Source organism: Calidris pugnax, unplaced genomic scaffold (assembly GCF_001431845.1).
Source record: "Calidris pugnax isolate Ruff unplaced genomic scaffold, ASM143184v1 scaffold252, whole genome shotgun sequence".
NCBI lineage: Eukaryota > Metazoa > Chordata > Aves > Charadriiformes > Scolopacidae > Calidris > Calidris pugnax.
The window spans coordinates 907,915-931,112 of record NW_015091118.1 but is presented as its reverse complement, the minus strand read 5'-3'; the positions used below and the strand labels follow the sequence as shown (position 1 = coordinate 931,112).

General features: G+C 37.8%; 1 protein-coding gene across 26 annotated transcripts in view; it reads right to left on the bottom strand.

Annotated features, from left to right (window-relative positions):
• DLG2 (discs, large homolog 2 (Drosophila)) overlaps nt 1-23,198 on the bottom strand; it is a 1,063,278-nt gene that overhangs the window by 202,488 nt on the left and 837,592 nt on the right. For all 26 annotated transcript variants that reach the window (XM_014958284.1, XM_014958304.1, XM_014958277.1 and 23 more), the window contains one exon: nt 12,696-12,798. In XM_014958284.1, the coding sequence (XP_014813770.1) occupies nt 12,696-12,798 (103 nt within the window). The remainder of the gene's footprint in view (nt 1-12,695; nt 12,799-23,198) is intronic.

The following is a 23,198-nucleotide window of genomic DNA, read 5'->3' as shown; positions in this document are numbered from 1 at the left end:
ATCCACAAGGTGAACCCTGCCCTGGCCTGTATTGTGCAGTTTATCACCACTTAGGGACATCCTGGTATGCTTCGTAGTCAGCTTTGCAAAAGCAGCTGCTGAGTTTGACATCATCTGTGTTGTCCTCTAAGCCATGTAGGCAGATCTGTCTCATTCAGACCTAACAATGATAATTTATATCAGAGGCTGCTCGAATGGTTTGGGTGAGGGGGGCCTCTGCACAAAACTTCACACAAAGACACACATACACACATGTGTAACACCACAGAGCAATATTGTAAAGTATGGACATACACACACACAAAACTTTACAGCCACCACTGAAGCTCCCAGCTGCACAACAAACTTTCAGCACTCACTTCACAAATGAAATCACGGAAAAGCCAGAGTATCAGGTTCTTGCATCTCTCTCCCCTGTTCCCCCTTCACACTCAGTCCCCACTGCCACATGCCTGCCACATGTCAGGAGATAGCCAGCAAAAACTCCACTGAGGTCTACTTTGCAGACGCATTTTCACATATTTTTTGGTGCAAAAACAAACTAAAAAAAATCAGCTCTTGGCAAACAATCTCCGTCATCCACTCTGCATGCTCGCACATGTACTGTCCACACTTGGCACAAGAGGGAAGGAAGACCCAGCCATGGTATCACAAAACATGAGGATGTGCTTAAGTGCTATAAACAGACACATGGAAACGTGTTACACGTCACTATTAAAGCGCTATATACATATACACGGAAACGTGTCACATGTCCCTATCAACACAAGACGACAAAGAAAGATTTTAGCAAAGTTTGTAATGTTCTGGTAGGGTGGACCCCACTATCCACAAGGTGAACCCTGCCCTGGCCTGTATTGTGCAGTTTATCACCACTTAGGGACATCCTGGTATGCTTCGTAGTCAGCTTTGCAAAAGCAGCTGCTGAGTTTGACATCAGTTTGGGGGGGTCCAATGTAGACAAACATGAAGATCCAGATTTACTGGGGTGGGGGAAGAACTCAAGCCAAAAAACATGAACCAAAACGCCTACTCTGAGTCTCTCCAAGAAAAAGAAAAATTCTTGTCTGGGAGGAATTTGCATTAAACTGAAGCTAAAGCAACCTGACGAACTCTTAACAGGTTTGCTACACATTTCTTTGTGTATTTAGGCACCAAACAGCACTGAAGTAACAGTAAAACTTAACATTTACAAATGTTTAAAATTTTTAAAATCTAAATTTTCTGCATAATTCTGAGCCATTCTGTGTAAACCATTTAAAAGCAAATATGCAATATGTTAAGTGCTAAAAGTAGTAATTATTTCTTGGTTAGTCTCACAGGTTTCCCTTGAAAACTACAAATGAAATTCAAAAGTCACTAGAAAGTATTCAAGATGTCTAATAACAAACTCTTCAGAACAGGTGACTAAGACCTTCTAAGTCCGTGTTTAAGCAACAAGCTACAATTAAATGGAATTTTAAGAGAAGTGATCATTCCTATAGTTCAGCAGTGCAGCAGATCAGGATATTTCTATTTTGGAGTTTAACTTTGAGCCCCTGGCTTAGAAAATGTTAACTATAGTATCTTTGAAACTATCTTCAACCCTGAAACCTGAGGAAAAAAATATGTTCAATAGATATTAGAGCTTCTAAAAGAAGATGGATTCTCAGGTTAAAATATATAGACATTTTTACTTTATAGATAAATGATGTTACATCTTTAAAGGCTTCTTCACACTGAACAATGGTTAATATTTAATTTAAAAAAAATATTCCATTTAGTTCAGCTTTCACTTAAGTCTCTAACGGAGCCGTTATATGGTAACCCATGCAGTTGAGACAGGCCAAAATCAAAGATACTATCTTCAGTGCCTTCATCTAACATGTAAAAGGTTTTCTTACTCAAAATTTATAAGTAGAGGGGTATTTTTGAAGGTGACATATGACATTCTTTCAATGACTCTGCAGTTAATTAAGTATTTTCAATGAGTCTGGAGTTGAGAGTTGAGACTGAAAATGAAGTCTAAATCTGAAGAATTATTTCTCTTATTAACTGCCAGGTTAACAGCCATGAAAAAGAAAGGACTGTAAGAAAGAATGACGTAGATCAAGATCATGGAAAAAAGGGAATTTATTGTAGAAGTAGCTCAGTAATAAAGATTTTCAGAGGAACTGAATTGACTTGCTGAAAAATAGTTTTATCTCAGGCCCAGCTTAGTGTGAGATCTGATACTCTATAGCTTTCTTATCCTTCACACATACTTACAATCTAAGAATGTGTGGCACGTGGCAGCTGTGAAGAAATCTATTGCAGGCATCCCATGCAGCTCTTAAAATCTGACCCTGTGGATCCCAAATTCCAGTGTGTGTGTGTGAGCATGCATAAAAGTCTACTCAGTAGCATTTCTGCTTTTCCTAATAACGACATGATGACCTATCCATTAAGTGCCTCCCAAATCACTATTTATACTTTCCCTAAATATCCCTTATGTTGCCACTCAGCAAGCAGAGATTAGACTTAGGAAGTCACACAGAGCTGGGCAACTATTTACTATTATAAGTAGAAACCTTTAAAGAGCTGTGCATATAAGTGCAGTGCTCAGGAGCAGCTGAGGGTAAATCCTGCCTGTCCCTCTCTGTCCCTCTCTATTTAAATAGTACATGCTTTGTTATTCTCTTCTCACTCTGCTATCATTTTCACCCACAGGTAATAAATTCAAATCAACCAATTAATTTACCTAAAATTCAAGTTACAAGTAAACAATTACCTTTAAATTTCCTATCTTGCCTTGAAACTCTAAATTTTGTTATTTTTCTACCACTTTAATTTGTCTGTGATTTCTCCCATTTTTTTTCTCTCTGGTTCTAAATAGTGAATGCAGTAACTTGCCTCAAAACTTATTTCTGAGAGAAAGTGTTGTCTAGTGACTAAACCAAAGGCATAGGCCTCAAAGAACTTATTTCTGTCTTCATTAGCAGTTCACCTGGTGAGCTGGGAAAAGCAATTTCATCCATCGGCGTAGCACCTTACTAGTAGCTACTTCCCAGGGACACCAGAAGAGGTCAACTCATCTGGCAGTGGCTTTGACCATCCAGCCTGTTTCTCACTGAAGTTCCTCCTCTAACTAGTGAGAAGAGACTCATCTCATCCAAAGAGGCTGAAGAAGCTCAGAGAGGCTTCTGTCTCTCCACGGAGAGACCTTGGGCAACCAGCTTAGCCAATGGCCCCGTTTAATTAAAAAAAAAAAAAAAATTGCTTTTTCTTTTTGTATTTGCCTAGCTCTGAAATATAATTAAAAGAAAATCCCTGCGTGTGTCAAGAGCTGTAGACTTTAAAAATAAGAATTATGAAAGACTGTCCCTGACACTCGCATTGACCTCACTGTGAGTTTTGTGCTGACGGCAGCTGCAGCCAAGAAAATGCATGGTAAGCCATCATCTTCTGTGATATTTAACAATGCTACTATCACTTTGTGTCAGGTAATCCCTAGATCCTTTGGGAAACCTTCATTCTTTCATATCATGGATTTCAGTTTTCTTCTATAGTTGTTCTTTTGCCCTTTCTGATGTTTTGCAAGCAGAGAAAATGGCACCACAAATTCTTTCTACAATTTGCATCTTTCTTCCTAAACACTGGAGCAAATACCCCCTGAACTTACAGGACAGTCTGTCTGTTTGTTTATTTATTTATTTTTTTCTTCTTTTTAATAGATTCAAGAGCAGTTATCTAGAAACCCCAGGAGAACACTTCCTATTTCAAATCAAAAATATTTGGCTTGCTCAGCATTTTTACATAAGTTACTGCAGAGAAAGCTTTACCTCTTAATGTTCATATTCTCTGGGGACATAACCCAAACACACAGGGATTTTACAGAAGCCTGCAGATCAGAATTAATTTAAGCATATGAGGATCAGCAATATTGTCTACATTGTGAAATCTCATCCAGTTTATAGATCTTTTTGTGTTTTCAGTCATGTATCTACATGAAGTAATTCACACGATGGACAGGTTTCTAGGGAGATTCTGAACTCCATTAAAATAAAAAATGGTGAACTGTTTGGATAAAAAAATAAAATAATTGAAAAATCTTAAGTGTCTTTAATAGCTCTGTCACCCAGGACCAGTTTCAAGTTACCATAATAGTCTCTAAACTTGAAGTTGTATAAATTGTCATGAAGACTAGGAAAAGCAGCAGCAATTAAACAGGGAAGATTTAGACTAACTTTAAGTAAAGAAGGATAAAAAAATCTCACACTGAATGTAGCTAAAAGGCAACACAACAAAGAAACAAACTGTATCTTTGCAAAGTGCAAAAATCAGCAAGAAAGAAAAGAGAACACCTTCCAAAGTGAATAGATGGAAATAAATACGAGCTTCTGAAGTCATGCAATGTATGAAATGGCATTGCTGTGAAAGACAACATAGCAAAATGCTGGTAGAATTTGTTGCTTAAAAAGTAAAAAAGTAAATAAACACAAAATGCCTTTAGCACAGAATGCATTTTTTTCCAGATGAAGAGCACAATCAGAAATTTGAAAAAAAAAAAGAGTGAGAGAATAAAGAGATGGGTTCAGAAATAATTTCAACACTTTCCCTCAGTCTGGTTCTAAAGCAAATTATCCCTGGGCTCCCCTCTGCAGCTCCCTGTTCCTTCCACTACGGAGAGACTCAGACACAGGGTTGTGTATGGTCTTCTGTTGCCAGAGACATAAACCCTGGGTCTCAATTAAAAAGAGAAACTATTCCCATAGTATTACCGTAGTTACAAAATTGTTATTCCTCTTACTGCCAAGGAACTAAAAGGCCAGCACACAAATCCATATCTTTTCCGTTGCCAGAAGGTCTTGTTTCCTGAAAATGCTGTCATGTACAGGCAAAACCACAGGTGGAAGAGATTTCAGTTTAGTGAGCTCTATAACAGGCAAGAAAAGTGGGAAGAATTTGTAGCCCATATTTAACAGTTAAATTAGCAGCTGCAAATGTAACAGCTGGTGCAAAATCAACTCTTTATTTGTATTCCCATTGAGACTTATTAATGACTACCTTAACAAAAGAGTAAAAAGAGGAAATTGATAAACTTTAATTAATAAATTGCCAAAGAAAAGCAATTAATAATCTGTAGCATGAGAGTTTAACCAATACACTTTCTTCTGTGCATATATAAATATAATTAAGCAGAGATGGCTGCATACGGACAATAAAAAACAAAATATATATAACTGAACTGAATATATATAACTATAACTGAAGCTCAAAGAAACAATTACAGAAAACCCCCTGACATGACTTCATGTTATCACATTTAACATGAAAACAAGAAAAGACAGGCTTTAAAATGAAATTATGTTTTCCCTGCTCAATTTCCTACAGTTGACATTGACAACTTTATGGAAGAATATACTGCAAAGAAAATTCAAAACCTGTTGATAGAAACAAGAGCTAAATATGACTGAATTACAAAATAAGTACTTAAACTGAAACGTTTATGAAAATGGGAATCGAGGAGGTTCAGGAATCTGTAAGTAAATAGACTCTAGCAGACTGGGATGACTACATAAAACACAAATGAATCTGCACAAAAACATTAAGAAAATATATCAATGCCAGAACTTCTTTCATGCACAGTGACTGCTGATTATTTTGGACAAAGAAAAAAAAATTGAATTCTGATTTTTATGAAATATTCAATATTGGATGAGTTATACTGTGTAACTATTGGGAATGTGATCTTTAAGTTTAACAGAGGAATTAAAATATAACCTTTTGTGGTTTAGGAGCCTCCTACAAAAAACTGTCTTTAAAATAACATTTGTGATCCCTGGTGCTTCTTCAGCTGTGGCATCTGAAGAGCCTCAGAAATTTTTGTACGTGCTGGGGCGATGCCCGTGTACACAGGCAGAGTCACTTAGGGACTAGAGTTAATCTGCAGGAGAGTGGAAGCCGTGGTGAGGACAGCTCAGGCAAACAGAAAGGAAGTGCTGTGACAGGAGAAAATAATTTGAAAGTAGATTGGGAGATATTTAAACTGTCCTTTCCATTTTAAACATGGTTTGGTTTGCTTTTTTTTAACTTGAAGTAAAAATGGTGTGAAGCTTGCAATGAAATCATGAAGTTGAAGACTTTGCTCCAACAATGTAAAAATAAAAGAGTATATTCTAAATAGTATGCAGCAACCAGAGGCACAATAGCTAAGATAAGGACCTTACATGGCCAGACAAGTGGGATGCTATCTTGCCAACTGCTGCATTTGTCCCAAGGGTACCAGAGCCATATTTACTGGATCGAAAGAAAGAAAACCTGCAAATAGCAATCACAACATCTACCCATGTGCATTAACTGCTGACATAACCTGGAGCACTCAAGTATTAGTTGAAGTGCCAGAGTCTTAGCTTTGAGGACACAAATATCCTTTGGTATGATTTGATATATTTCATCAAGTTGTGTATTGCAGCCACATAATGCTGGTAAACATCTTAATGTATACAGAAATCTCTGCAACAAAGAAGTAATTTGTTGCTTAGGGAACTTCTGCACTTCCATTGAAGTGAAACGTGTTAAAAGTATTGTTAAAAGTTGTGAGAGCATCATCGGTGATCTGGCTAACCTCTCTGTAGTGGGCACTTCATGGACAAGCAAGGAAGGCTCAGGCCTGACATTTAATCAGCTTGAGGAAACAGATTACTCTTCTGTAACTTGGTTTTAAAAAAAAAAAAAGTATCAGTAAATTGAAAACAGTAGAATTGGAGATGCCGCTACCAAAAAAGGGGTAAAAATAAGAGAAAAATATCTTTTGATATATATCTATCTATAGCAATGTATCAATATTGTTACCTGAATGAGACTGCTATGTATAACTTTGGTGCATTGTCAACTATTATCAATAAATTAGGATGTAAAAGAAAAACTCTGGAGTGTGATTCACATCTTCTCTGATGCAGTTAAGTAAAAAAAAAAAGGCTAAGACTAGAAAAAGCATATGAGTATACCACCATAATATCCAGCTTTCTCATTTGTATTATTCCTTCCTTGCAAATTGTCCTAACTTAAAAGAACACACCAAATTTCTCAGTAAAGTTTAGTCACTGAACTTCAGGAGGACAATCTTTGAAACATACCTCTAAACTGGTTTTTTTGCTTTTATTAACCTTGACAGTGGTGCTATTTTCCAGCCAAAGATGAGGAGAGGATTTTCCACCCTCCTCTGGTCAGTAGGACAGTATTCAGCACAAAAATCACTTTGTGCTTGCCCTGTTCTTTCTCCCAAAGCTGTTGGCCACTGTCGGAAACAGGATCCTCAGCAAATGGGCCTTTGGTCAGATGCAGCTTGGCCACTCCAAGATTATGTTATAGTCTTTAACACACATGCATGAAATATAACCTTAATACCTTGCATTCTTCGGCAATTGGATACGGTGGCTTCCAGATGAAAGCCAACTGCTGTAATGTAACTTTATCCAAGCAATTAAGCTGCATTGATTTTCAACAGCTGGGAAAAGGGGCCTTTACCATGAGTATTCACATTTCAAAGTATAGAAGTGACCAAGACAAAGATGAATAAATACGATTAGTTATTCTTCCCATATACTTTGTTTCTATCTTATTCCTGCAGCATCTGGAAAGGTTAAACAGCTGAACCCAGAATATTGTACCAAAATGGGAGACAAGCGTTTGTATTTTGAGGCAAGAACAAGGAATAAAGTGGGGGAAAGAGTTAAAAAGTATCCATGACTGGTCAGGGAGAGACCTGTAAAAGTGATCTCTGGATTTTTACTCTGATATTTTAAAAAAAGGCAGATCTCTGGCATCACTAGGTCAGACGAATATGTAAGACAAGGAGTGGGGTTTCATAAAAGCTGATGCTGCTTACGGGTTGGGTCTGTTACAATGCCCTATGTGAGCCTCCCAGACTCAGCAACAAAAGGACCAAAAAGTGAATTTAGTACCATAGCTGTCATGAGATGCTTGGAACTGTAGGTGCAGCTCTCCAAGCATTTCCTTAGCTGCTGTCTGCAAAGAAAGGCACTGTAAAGAAAAGCACTGCAAAGGAAAGCACTGCCTCTCCAGCATCTCTCCATCTGATACTCCTTCTCTAAGTAATCCCCAGCTACTCCGGGCTCAGCAGGCGCAGAGCACAGCAAGCCGCCGACGGCAAATTCAAAAGGCGATAAAGCAAAGAAATTCTCCCTCCGTAACAACTTTTTGACCTCTTCATTGTCGCCAGGTCCAATCAAACTGCAATCCGTGAATGTTTCCCCCTATATGCAAAGCTGGTGAGCAAGCAAGTTAATTGGCTGGCTTGAAAGATTTAAAGCCCCTGAAACTTCAGGGTGGTGTAAGAGTTTTGCGGGGACCGTGGGGAGGGAGCAGCTGCAGAGACACTGCAATGCAGCACCACGGCACCGGGTAGTTTCCACAAAATCTTAGGGCTAAGTTCTACCTTCTCCCGCTGCCACAGGGGAAAGGAAAACGAGGTTTTGAGAGTAAAATGTGCAATAAGGCTTTTTAGCAGCTTCATTAGGAGTCCAGTCCTCCAGCTGACCCCCACTCCCAAGCTGTACCTTTCTTTCAGCAAAAATTGTCACTATTTCAACCAAAGTTCACCTTCCTTTGAAAATACATTTCCGTTTCACTGACAAAATGTTTTATTTCTTAACTCTTTCCGTGCCGGGCTGTAATTTACAGCTGTTGGCATTAAAATCAAAATATATCCTGCATAAAAACCTAGAAGTGTAAAAAGTGTTTCTCTATGTGGTATACATTGCCATTTTAATATCTAATTACTTGTTTAATAAGGATACACTGTTCCATGTTAAGAATATTTTCCAGGCTCAGGTTTTTATTTTGCAGAAGAGAAGGGCCTACTCACTAGCTCCACATTTATACAGTGTTTTAAAAGAGATCTAGGAGTTGCTAAGCTGAGGGGAGAGTTAAAATACTTCCAAGAATATCAAAAATTGGAGAGCAAAGCTAAATATAAGTGATTGGTTCCTCTTCTAATTTTGTTCTAAGTAGCTTTTGGTCCTTAAATTCTCTTTAATTTCATTTCAACCATGTGCAGAAGATATGAGCAGCACCTGACTGCAAAAAGTCATGTCTCTACCCTGCAGAATGGCTACTGTACTTTGAATACATGCATGAATCTCCATATGAACTACACCCATAATGATTGCTAGAGACCATGATGCTTAACACTACTTGACCTCCATTTACACAATACGTGTGTACCTAAGACACAGTACACAAGTTATTTTCAGTTTTTAAAATAAAAGTAAGGACTGACTCAAAAAGCCCAGAATTATGGCCGCTGTTGAGCTCTGATTTTTTAATCTCTGTGATTTGTTTTCCTCTTGCTTCTAATAATGTTTTAATATTTTTGTTCACAGAATTTATATTTCTGTTTGGACTTTCATACATATTTTTTCTCTTCTATTTCTCAGAGACGAGGGGAAATAAAGATGGTGAGTGTAAATGAGGAAAACAGACCGAAGAGCAGAAGAGCTGAGAAGCCGCTCTCCATTCTTCATGTTATCCCTTGTATTTCCATTGAGCTCCTTCTCATGAAATCACTGCTTATATCTTCCATTCTCCCTTTGTCCACTGTATCTGTGCTCTTTTACACAATTTATTCCTATTTCCAAGACCACTTTCATCGGAGGGACAGGCAGTGTGGTTCAGATAAGCACCATCACCAACCACAAGTCTGACAGCATTCAAAAATTTTTGTGTTGCTATTTGATTTTATCTGAGTGAGTCTCTGCATTTGTTTATTCCAGACAGGATGAGAAAACAAAGTGATATCAAGAGGAAAAGATATTCAAGTTGATGGCAAGCACTAGATTTTTTTGCAGGGGTTGCCATTCTCTTGAGACGTGCTGCCAAGTCTATACACGCAAATGTGAGGGGAGTTCATATGAGGCTTAGGTGAACTTTTGGCTGTTTCAAACAAGGAAAGGAAAATTTAAACTTTGAAAGCTGTTTCTATAGTATTCACCTCATTTTCTTCCCACAGCACAGCATATTGCTTCTTTTTGGGGACATTGCTAAGATCAGTTTGCTGTAAGCTTTTCTTATATTGAATAAAAACTAAATTATTGGAACATAAGCTTTTTCTACTAACAATTTAAATTGCTATCATCAGCTGGTTTATGGTATTGAATAGTACTTATCATCACTTAATACTTGAAATATCAATAGCTAAAGGTTTCATTGAATGTTTTTATTTGCAACATCTAAAGGCTTAATAAACTCAAAAGATTAAAAAAAAAGATATTGGTTAATATATTGCAGTGGCTATTCTTGGATCTTCCCAAAAAAACCTGAAGTTGTAGTAACAACTCAGAGCTTCCAGTATGAAAATGGAAAAATCAAGCTACAAGCCTACTTTGCTTACGCACTTCTCAAGTTTGGGAAGCATTTTAAATTGAGGAAGCCCTGAAGGAAGTACAGCTGTACAGTTTTAAGACTGTATTTTATGACTATGTTCCAATGTATGCATCAAGATAAGACACAGTAAATTAGGGATCAGGTATAAATTACATGGAAAGGGCAAAAAGAGTTGTGCATTATCTTTAGAATAAAATAAATATTTATGCTGATATAGAATACATTTGTCTGTCTGTGTGACCTGTAAATCCTTAAATAATTCTCCCTGAAGGTAATTTAAACAAATATTTTAAAACTGTTCCATCTTTTTTTGCTGTTAGGGATTTTTTAAGAAAGAAATACTTTGTTTCACATCTGTATTTATGCAGTTTGCATTAACCAGCACGTCAGATTGAAGTGAAATACTTCAGCAGTAAGAACACATGCTGGACAACTACTGAATGCTCTCACTACCTTAAAAAATTCAATAATTTCCTATAAAAAGGCTAACTTTCGGGCCCTGTTCTTTACCAACTCCATTGTCTTCATTGTTTTTTGAATTATTGGGGTGAAACAGAAAACTGGCTGTACTTCAGTGACAAGTCACTCAGTTGGGACTAGTCTGCCCTCAACAGGGTTTGTGGTGAATGGAGCAGCGTTATAGGAAAAATGGAATAAATATGCAATATAATACCTGATGGATTTTATCAGCATCATTTGAATTGCATGTTCACCAAAACTGAATTTGACGTATTTCAGAGCTGGTAAAATATAGGAGAAAAGCATTTCAACTAAAGGTTCAAATATAATAGGAAATATCTGTCAAGTGATGTATTTTTCCATGTATTAACAGTGGCACAGAACAACTCTGAAATGCCAGTGATTGCTACAATACTCAGACACCATGGTGATAATTGCAGTATAAAATCACCAGACAGCAAACAGGACTGCCAGAACTAATGGGAACATGGCTTTATTCAGAATCCAGTGCGGATAACTATCTGTAATGGAATTGCTTTCCAATATATTTTCTTTGAAATAGCTCTGATTATGACATACATTTTTATATTAATGTGTTTATTTAACTAAAGATATACATGTGCCATTTCATTTTGCCCTCCTCTGCCCATTTCTTAGTATGGCCTAATTTATTCTGCTTGGTGACTGAGGTGCAGATAAACCAATAAACGGATGTGTGATACCAGATCTGAAGCACAATTGTAAGTTTGACTAAAATACCAGCTGTTGTAATCTTTGCATGCTATTCTCAGGATCCAGAGAAACAAAAGAAGGTATCGTGCTGGATAAACTCTGGCAGTACTAATTTATCTCCCCAGTGCCTCTGAAAAAACCTGTTATTAGAGCTGTACTGTTTCACCTGAGATCTACATGTGTCCTAGGCTGGGCACAATCAGGCAGAATCAACAGCTTGTGTTGACAGGTCACAGCAAGGCTTGTGAATTGAGCTAGAACTGTTTACTGAAAACTGATAAAAGGGTGCCAGCAAGTCTTCACAGGCACCTGTCGCTGCTGAATTCAAGTAAAGATGGAAAACCATCTTTAGTTCCTATAAGAACGAGATACTCCTTTTATGAATTCCTTGGGAACTTCAGGTAGTCATTTGGGTCATAGCTCATGGGCAATGAGAAGAAGTTCTGCCACTTAACCCTGGACTTATAAAATCAATCAATGCCTGCTTCTTCCCACTGAAACTAGCTTAAACCCCGGAAAGATAAAAATTAGACACCAGAAGCTGAATGAGATACATCCCACCCTAAATGTCTAAATATTTTGCTGAATTTCCTGTTGATGCTTTTATTTAGAAAGCTGTCATTTTCTCTTTTAAGTACTTGTTATTTGGGGCTAATTGCCCTGGAGGTACAAGGACACCGTCATCCAAAAGTCATGTAGTGATGCTGTATGTATTTGGCAGGAAGCATTTATCTTTGTTTAATTCTGATCTGACTGTCTGAAACAACTGCAGATCTTCCTGGCATTTCTGTTCATTCTTAACTTGTGTTTTGCACTATCTGTCTCCAGAAGGAGAATAGAAAAGAATGTTAAATAAGCAATAATGAAAACAAAATGATTAACTAGGTGTTGATTACTGTCTTATTATATGCACATTTAAAGAGCGTTCTTAGAGTTGCATAAAATACTTCTAAAAGCAAAGTCTGTGACAAAAATATAGCCACTTCCTAGGGATAGAATTGCCATTTGAATTTTCATTCCAGATGACTTCTGATGATAGCTGGGAAAAGCACTACCTACAGCAGCCTCATCCTGTTAAATGGCTGGCTTTAAAGCACTTATCTTTTACCATATGTCTTTAAGTTTATTATTTTGCTTACCCTCCGGCTGGTATTGTGCTATGATTGTTACCGTCTGCCCTGCTCCTTTCAGCGCAGCTGCAGCCTGCTCATGGGTAGCACCTCGAAGATCAATGCCATTCACCTGCAGAAGGAACACAAACAACAGATCTGAGTAGTTAAACATTAGAAAAAAAGACAGAGGTGGTTTTTATTTTGGTTTTGTTTGTTTGTTTCACCAAAAGGGTTATCAGTATCAGACATTGGAATGGGCTGCCCAAGGAGGTGGTTGAAGCACCATCCCTGGAGGTGTTCAAAAGACAGGTTGATGTAGTGCTGGGAGATATGGTTTAGTGATGGTGTTGCTTTTTGTTTGTTGTGCGGGTGTCTATTTTTGTCAAAGTTATGTTGGCGGTTGGACAAGATGATCTTGAAGGTCCCTTCCAGCCTAGAAGACTCTGTGATTCTGTGTTTGTTTTTTTTTAAAATATCTGATGGATGTAAAGATCAGGTTGCCCAGGTGCAAAGCAAAAGTAAAAAATTAAAAAGGCTGAGAGGATGTTACCTATGACTGGCCATGAGAATCTCCACTAGTACTGCACACCATAGTCAATAGAATCATGGTTGGAAGGGACCTTTGAGATCATCAACTCCAAACATTGCCGACACCATCACTAAACCATGTCTCTCAGCACCAAATCTACCCATCTTTTAAACACCTCCAGGGACGGTGACCCCCCCACTTCCCTGAGCAGCCTGTTCCAACACTTGATAACCCTTTGGTGAACAAATTTATCCTACGCTTACCCATGCATATGTTTTTGTGGGTTTCCTGCTCTACTGAGTTTACATCTCCTCATCAGTCAATTTAATTTGATAGATAAGGTTTAAAAGATAAATTTTCTGTGGTGCTTGAAGGTCACTGCAGGATACTGCAGACAAGGCAACTGCTCCTTCAGCCAGACTCTGCAAGCCCAGCCTGTAACATCATGGCAACCTGGAGATATATAGAGCATCTCTAACAAAAACTGCTGGTTGGAGAACTTCCAGAGGAGAAATCCCACCTACCATTTTCTTCTTGTGCAACCTCTCCTCCTATTGCCTAGAAATATCCCCATATCTTGTACGTGACAGCAATGGAGTCACTACCAGGTACATTTTTACCACCTCTGGCTGTTTGACACATGTAGATCTCTCCATGGGGTTCCTCTGACTTAATGATCTTTTTTTTTTTTGCTGTATAAGCAGTGGCAGTGGAGCAAAGCAGAACAAAGTAGGAAACCACCCCTAAAATTCCTGGGCAATTTCAGAACTCTTTTGATTTGTAGTTGTGATGTTAAACATTTTGTCAGCAGCATCCCAAGGAAGAGACAGAATTTGTATATATAATTATTAACTATTCCAGAAATTTGAATCTTGCTTGTAAGCAGGAATGTTACTGTCTGGTTATACTGAAGTAGGTGAGATTTCTTTCATTTATTTATTTGTTTATTTATTTATTTATTTGACTTCCCTCCTCACTTCTAAAGGTTTCCACTTCATAACACTTCACTGAAGAACACGAAACTTTTGACATGCAAACAACCTCAGCAAGAGAGAGACCCATTTCTGATTTCTCACGCAAACAAAAGAAAAAAGAAAAAAAGAAAGGAAATACAGAGTGGGGGGAAAAAAGAGAACAATGTCATCAATTTCACAAACAGGCCAAAACATAAGTCCCAAGTTCTCAGCAATAGCAACTCTTTTGCGTTTATTTTTATCAACTACTATCACAAGATGGATAAGCACATATTGAAAATACGGATTTGCATGCTCATTCTGGAAGAAATGACTGCCTAAGGTACAAACGCAACACATTATAATGAGTGAATTTCTCAGAAATTAAGTTCATTTTTTGCTAGAATATAGGCTGGGATGAACACTTGAGGAGGACTTAAAGGTCTGAGTGGCTAAAATCAAATTAGCAAGGAAAAATGTCAGAGAGAAAATAACACATCAATTCTACCTTCTGCAATTTTTATCAAGATGATAAACGAGCTAGACAAAACAGATTAAGTAATGCTGCACAGGTAAAAGACCTGACTACACTAGGTTGCCAAAATAGTGATTTCCTGCTTGAAGATGAACAGCTGCAGAATAAACTCAAACAATCATTGCCAAATAGGTAGGTAGAAGTCTGTCTGCATTGCTATTTTGCTCACCAATAGCTGACAGGATCTCACTGCAGAATAATAGGTGTTAAATTTAGAAATGAGTTATAACCTAGTCTGACTTTCTAAAGAACAAGATGACTAGATGCTAACTTGATTTCTGGGCATTATTTCCCAATATTTAAAAGCAAACATAATCAAGTTCCAAACCTTCTAGTTGAAAAACAGCATATTCATGTAGAAACATTCAATCTTGATGAAAGACACCATTAATTTGCACATTTTAATCACATTCTTACCCTCAGGCCAAAATGAACAAGACTTTCTGAAGGGGTAAATCAAATAATACTGTATCCTGCCTCTTCCTCCAAAACAATGTCCAAACAATAACAATTGTGTACGGTGATATTTTTCCCTGACATGATTACACTGCAAATTGTTAAATCTGATTTCAGTTACTGCTTTCAACTAATTTTATATTGTTTATGTTAAGAATAATCAGTAAAAGAAACAAAAAATACCAGAAAAAGTTGCAAGTGTGTGCAGGAAAGTTTAATACGTATCAAAGTTGGTTTGTTTGGTTTTTTTCTCTATTAAATGGGCTAACTTCCTTTAAGTAGCATTATACAATAATCAAAGTAGTACTGCTGTTCTGAGCTTGACTGCACAATCCTGATGCCCTGGCCCAGAATTAACTTGACTGCACAATTTCTGATGCTTAACTCCAAAATGAATTTGACATAATGAAAATAAGAAGAGCCTCCAGCTTATACAGACGTCTGGCTCTTCTGCGTGCTGGGGTAAAAAGCAGTAAGAAAGCTTACAAAGAGAAGTGCCACAATGGAAGATTATAATTTAATACTACAGACAAAACTAAACTGTTATGGAGAAAAAGATGCAGCTATAGTTCACAGTAATTACAGTAATTGCCTCTGCATTCATTGACTCGAACTAAAGCATGATCTACTTCATTAATACTGAATCACAATCCAAATAAAAGATAAGATTCATATTTTGGATAGATCAAACTCTTCTAAAATTGGAAGAGTTACATTCCCTTTAAAATATTTGAATAGCCCATATTAACACAATCTGGTTGAATTCTAAACAGTGCCATTTAAAGACTTACTACAGTCTGGTTGTCTTCTGTTAGAATGCTTAACTGTGACTCATATGTAGGTCATTCAAATAGAGGCTAGCAGAATAATCTGTTTTATTTAGCCATTTATTATTTAAGCCACCTTATTTTGTGTTTGTACAGTGATTAAATCAACACTTGGAATATCTTGTTGAACTGGAAAGGAAAAACACATCCCTGCTCTGGGGAGAAAACAAAGAATTGCTTTTCATTTCTTCTTTGAACCATCACTGACATAGTAAAGTTCTTTTATACAGTAAATTAAATAGTGAAGAAAGGGCACCTTTTTACCATGGAACAAACAATACAGTAGATTTTTCAAGTTGTGGCTGAATTCTTTTATTTGTTGAACTCATAAAATAAGAGCTTTTGGTCTCTGAAAAAGCAAACAGAAGTCTAAATACAGACAACTCTTACAGCCAGAATTGCCATTGTTTGCATTAAGAGAAGATTAAAAAAAACCCAATTTGTCTGCCTTAACTTTGCATGTCAACTTAAGTATTCTCAAGCACATTGACAAGAGATGAAAAGGAAAGCTGAGCCATGTTCTCCAGCAGTCCTGCTTAGTCATTAGAAATGGAACGTATAGCATCAACCCTTAGGTGATGGGAGCACGGTCTTCGAGCAGACCAGGGAACATTGGAAAAACACACATTGGGGATGATCTGTCCTGAACATATCTGGGGGAGGTCTTCCTCACAAGAGAGTGGCACAATCATTCTACACAATGGTCCACACACCTCTGACAACTGATATAGTCCAGCAAAAAAGTACAAGAATTCCAAGTACAGCCCTTGAGCCATGCCCTTTTTCAGCTTAGACAGGCCACCTTTCAGCCAAGCAAAGCCCACGTCCCACTGGAGGCTGGAGCTCTGCAGGGCACTGCAAGAGGGAATGGGTGGGGAGTAGAGCACGCTCAGGACCCTGACACCTCCAGACACCCTACAGGGGGACAGCCGCCGGAAACGTCACCTTGGGGGAAAAATGCTGATATGGGAGAGTTCTTGCCTTGCTAGAGAAGAAAAGGTTTTGAAATAGAAAGAAAGGAAAAATGCACAGGGGAAAAAGAGTCTTCGCTCTCCAGCTTAGATTCTTTTAAATTTTCAGGCTCACTTTATTGCTTTTCTCTCACTTTTCTCATTTCTCCTAATCTGTTCTGTGCCTACACTTTCTTTTGATCAGTTAAAACTGCATGGTTCGGTACATCCAGGTTCAGTGGTTTTCTCATCCTGAACTCCACTGAAAACACAATATCATGTCATGTCTACTCTTCTCCATGCCCAGCATCCTCCTTCTCTCTTTTTATGGGCCAGCAGTTTCAATGACCTTTTCAATTCTCCTTGTCTTGCTACCTTAGAGTTATGACTTTTGCCTCTAGTAAGCTGGTGTTTATGCTCTGATGAGCTGGCCATTCTAGAGGCAAATTCTTCTCTCTCTGGAAAACAAGAACCACTGTGGGGGTATAAGCTACATCATTTAGTACTCCTTCTTCTGCCAGGAAGTTTAAGGAGGCAGCTAAACCAGCCAAAAATGTATCAAAGCACTACACCTGTGATGCAGGAAGAAAATTAGTATTATGTTATTGAAGAGGTGTCTTGCGCACACTGCCTTTTGCAGTAGGATCCAACAAGCTTTATGACTCACCAGACCACATGAATCATTCCAAATGGTACCTGTTAAGCCTATAACCACAGTCAAAGACTTATTTTTTAATCGAAACTGTACAGAAATTCCTCTGATAGAAGATCTCCTTCCCATGTGATTTTAGCTTTTGTGAATGATGCTAGATTGGCAAACTTTGAAACTGAAATAATTTCACTGAAGAGTTCACTGCAGTGACAGCTTAAGAGCCATTTTCCTTCCATCAGAATTCCTCAAAACTTGTTTAAACTGAGTTTGAAATAAATGATAGCTTTTGAAAAGGACACATAGTCTCACTGGAGCCTGAATGGACATGAAACTTATTTCATTCAAGTCACTAAATAAGTACCAGTTAGTTTTATTTCCAACCTGGACTGGATGTGATCTAGCAACTATGAGGTGATCAATGGCATTTTGTCTCATTGCAAAATGGCAAAGTCTAGACAGAGGCGCACATGTAGTTTTTTCATATTACAACAACTGGTATTACCAATGAAAAATATCATATACGAGTACCATGCTAGATAATAACACAGGCCAATACTTATTAACTAATTTTTAAATAAATATACACATTATTTTTCATTAATTCTATTTATGACACTCATCCATCAAATACAATAGTTAGTAAGAACATTCATTTCTGTTAAAATGGAGAGTTCATCATTAGCTTTTAAATGCAAATCTAGTTACTGCTATTTTACCTTCTGTTCTCCTGCACGATCACTCACCCTTATATTTCTGCCACCACCTAATCTCATGGATCTCTTACTGCGGCACCTTTTCAACCCAAGTGTGCCTTCACACATTCACTCTCCTTTGGTGTTCCTGCTACCTTCCTACTCCAAACTGAAATCAGAGTGTCCCTCCTCCCTCCTACAGCTTTTATTTTACACATGACTGTCACTTCCATTCACTTTCCTGCCTTTCTGAATCCATCCTTTCTCCCTAATTCTGTTTTCAGCATTTGGATTTCCCTGTCTCCAGCTCTCACCCTGAGTTGTTTAGGCATCCCCCTATAGTAGCAGTTATTCTATATACCTTGGTTTCCAGACAGTTCTAAAAGGTATTGTCCGTTCTGGTATATGAATATAGCTCAACTACCATTGATCAGTTTTGCTCATAATGCTGCAGGGTTCTTGTTTCACATTTGAATTTCAAAGGATGGTATAAGCAGAAATAATTATTGCAATTCCTCTGCTTCTGAAATGAAGTAAAGGTTTCCATTTTAACAAGTGCCTTAAAACTCAAAGATGCTAAGAACTTAATTCCATCTGAAGCCAACAAGCAATAGGTACTCAGGAACTGAACTAAATAAAAATGTAGAACTATTTTAGAGACTTCTTAGAGGCAGAAGGGCACTGGTGATTTGTCTGACCAGAGCACTGAGTTAATGGCGAATTCAGAAACTGAAATCCTTGCTTTGATCTCTACTTGATAGGTTTTTCCTTATTTCCACATCCACAGAGTATGGCAACATGGCCTGCGAGAAGCGAGATGCCATTGGCTTGCCTCATGGCAAATCTATACTGAATTTAACCCAGCGACTGTGGGGCAATGTACCAGTGGCTGAATGATAGCTCACAGGAATCTTCAACAATAGAGGAAGGAAGCGTTCAGTGCTCACATATTGATATTAAAACTGCCTAAATCACAACTTTCATGGTTTATTTGTGGGTCTCCAGATTAGGATTATGTGACACGCATACTTTGAAAAGATGACACTCCATACTCTCAAATAAAGTATGCTTTTTAAATCCAATGGAAAGGAAACAGGCCTTGTAGTCTCTAAGTGGTTTTGCTTTTGTTATTGTCCTGGTAGTTAGCTTGTCCAGAGAAAGGGCATATCTGTGTTGGTAATTTTTTTTGTCAAAAGGATCTCCAAAATCTCATCCAACAAATTATTGCAGATATCCCTCGAATACCCTATTTAATGGATGGCCAATTTCTATTATTTTGCGGCTTGTGTCATATGATAATTTTTTTAATCACTTAGGAACCCAAAACTTACTGGGCAGTAGAGCAGAATGATGCCTGGAGTCTAAGCTGTTTAAGTACAAGGCAGACGTCCAGCCTGAGGCAAATCTCTGAATGAATAAAGCTCAGGGATGTAGCCATTCTGTCCAGTGGTAGCAGTTTGGCCTTCAAATTTATTTTTTTTTTTTTAGTTTTCCTTCATTGTGCAGCTGACAATAAGGCTACACTGAGGGGTGTAACGCTCACTCCAAATCTTCAGTGTATCAGATGTGACATAATTTTGTTTGACAGTCTTAAATCAAAATCTGCAAAGTCAGAATGTTTGAACTGAATGTGAACTCCTCCTTAAAATATTAGGAGCTGAAGAGCAAGCAATCTGGCATCAGATCATTTCTACTCATTGAGGCAATTGTAAAATGAATGTTTTAGAGGCAACTGATGATTTCACCACAGCAAAAACACACAGCCTTTAGTCTAGGCCAATTTACTAGCTTTGCATGACACGTAACTGACAGGTCTGATAGCTAACACTGCTTGGCAAAGACAGACATACCTTATTCATGAGAATTGTTAGTATAATGTATTAGGTTCTGATCATGTGCTTGGAAATGTCAGAGTTAATTTAGGAAACATTTACTGCATCAAGGCAATTGCAATATATGTTATAGATTGCAGAAAGATGGGGGCGGAGGGGGGTGGGGGAAGAGAGAGAAATCCAGCTGGAAGACAGATTCCTAAATCAATAAAAGACAAAAGGGAGCTCTATAGTCACCAACGTACATAGTATTCCAGCATACGCAGGTGGTAAATTTTTCCCTAGAAGCTTCATTAAACTTGCATTTTAGAAAGTCATCTGTTTTATTTTGAAGTCCCAAAGTGACAAGTCTACAGCAATATAACCCAGTTACCCTGACTACAAAACAAGTGCATCATGTTTCAAGGCTGAATATGTCTAAGTTCAACTTCCAGCCATCAGATCATGTATATTTACCAACAACACTGAAAAACAGTTAGCTACAGTTCTCTTCTCCAAGGATATTTCCAGATGGTAGTGTTTACATTGACACAGTTTGTACTTCATTAAAGTCAATGGTCAAGGAGGATGCTTGGGCTTTCCTGACATAGGATCTAAACTCCAAGGCTTCATGGGAGGGAAAAAAAAAAATTTTAAAATAAGCCATTTCTTTAAATATATAAAAGAGAGGATTTTCAGAAGCATAAATTTGCATTTCTACCCAGCTTCTATATATTGGGTGCCCAGTTGCCTTTTCTGTCTCTAAAAATCTCCTCTTGTTGTACAGGGAAGTTGTGTGGATGATTCAGTTTTGTCATGTGAAATGTTTTCGGTTCATCACGATGACAGCAAGTACTGAACATATGTCTAAATGCATTGTAAAAGGTGAAAATAAGTTCATCTGGAAAGGTGGAGGATGGTGCACCCAGATGATCCCAGATAAACTTAAGTAGGGTTGAAGACTTTTAGAGGCCCACTGCCATTTCTAACTCACCCTCAAGTCCCAGAACTTTCCAATGTTGGCGGCAATGTCTGAGCCTGCATTAACCCAGATGTTCCCATTAGATCCTGCCATGACAGCATCTTTGCTTTTCTCTGTTTTTCTCTAGTTTTGGGGGGAGCTTGTGATCTGCCACTGTATGCAGATGTTGACGGGCAGCTTACAGGGGGAGCAAGTTTGTCTCATTGCAAAATGACTTCTATCACTTCTCCAGTCCTGTGGCTGTTGTCCTTTCAGGAAGGAAATTACACTTCACAATTTATTTTTGCAAAACTGATAGGGGTTATTACTCCTCCTTCTGTTGCATTCCAAGTGTCCGCAAATCGATTCATTATTTCTCCCAGGAGTTTCCACTCAAAATTAGGCAAGCTTCTCTATACTCCCAACTACTCCATAAGTACTTGAATAAAATCCTGAATGGTCTGCATTGATTAGTTCATTAAGTACTTGACAATGAATTTCAGCTGGTTTTTTAACATCTAATTTGCCTAAGTTCTAATGTGGGTTTGTACCTTTGTCTGGTTTAAAGACTTGTCTCTTTATTTCTTCACAGTTGCCCTAACCGGATGATCATGGCTCCTTTTTGTAAAAAGACAAAAGCAAAAAATGCTATAAACATTTGAACTCTTTTGGTCTCACTTTTAAGTAGCCTTTCTTCCAGCTGTTTATGAAGCGAATTTATTGCTTGACTTTGTATTCTCATTAAATATTTTCTTGCGATCTTTTCCAATCCTTGTTAGTTACAGTCCATTCTACATCTTCCCCTTTGACTTTGTCCCAAAATTTCACCTAACTTTTGTATATTTTTAGGAATTAGATTGCTATAACCACAGTAAGTTGACTCAGCTTCCACTTCTTCAATGTTGATTACTTGAGTTTCAAATCATCAAAAGGTTCTTGAGTACCAAGAGCTACCACTTCTGAATTAATTGTTACTTTAAAACTTGATCCCTGCACGATTTTCCACATCTGCTGTGAATACACAGCAGATTGGTTCTGAAGTTCATATTACTTATTCTTCTGAACTTACTCATTCCCTTCCAGCACAAAATCATAAACTTTGCCACTGCGCTATATGGTCACTCAAGAGCAAGTTGTGTTTCATTTTCCCATTTTAGGCCATTCTTCCTTACTGGTCAGAATAAAATCTGGAATTATCTGATTTATACTTGCTTTTTCCATGTTCCCCACAAGGAAGATTCATGAATGTTTGGTCAGTTTAGATGGGATCTATTTCAATAAAGGGAGGTCATGACAAATTCTATATGATCCTATGATAGTTGGAGAAAAGAAATACACACTTTTACAGTACATTGGTCATCTGGCCCGTGTTAAATGTGTCTACATTAGCCCAATTGTACTGTAGAAGAGGCTACATCTTTCTCTTAGCTATAGAAGGAGCCTAAAGGGTTATATGCCCTGCACTTCTCAATATTAACAAAGCCTGAATTTAGATGAATCCACTGTTTGCTCCTAAGGAGCTTAATCTACCTGCCCTTCCAGCTGGTGTTATCCTATTAACTGTGTTCTAAGCTCCCTTTCTCTCCAGAGATTTTATTTTTACATATCTATCACATACATCACCTACCATGCAGTATTGATCCTTTGGATATGTTTAGCAACATATTCTCCCTTGATTTTCAAACAAGTTCTACTTCTTTAAAACAGTCCAATCATGAGAGTTGATTTACTCGTTTACTCGTTAAGTCACTGCACTGGTTATATGTTAACATTCCCAATATATAACATACAATACTGTACACATTACTACAAGGCAAGTTTATATAGTTGTATTTTTCCTACTGGCTAAGTAGGATTAATGTTGAAAACACAAAGGGAGTCTTTATGGACAAGTGCAGCCAAAGGCCACAGAATTTGATAGAATCTCCTATGCCAGAGGACAGAGTCATCTATCATCCAGACCACCACAGGGAAGCATCCTAAGGATATGGTCAGTGCCTCTGCAAATAAGTCTTGTAAGGCAAAGGGAGTATCTTTTATAATCCTAATGCTATTACAGAAGTGACAAACATAATCCATGGAGAAAATACTCCAGGCCCTATAGAGAGGGTTCAAACATTTTCCAAGCAATTTGGAAAAAATAAAAAAAATCTAAGAAGGAAAA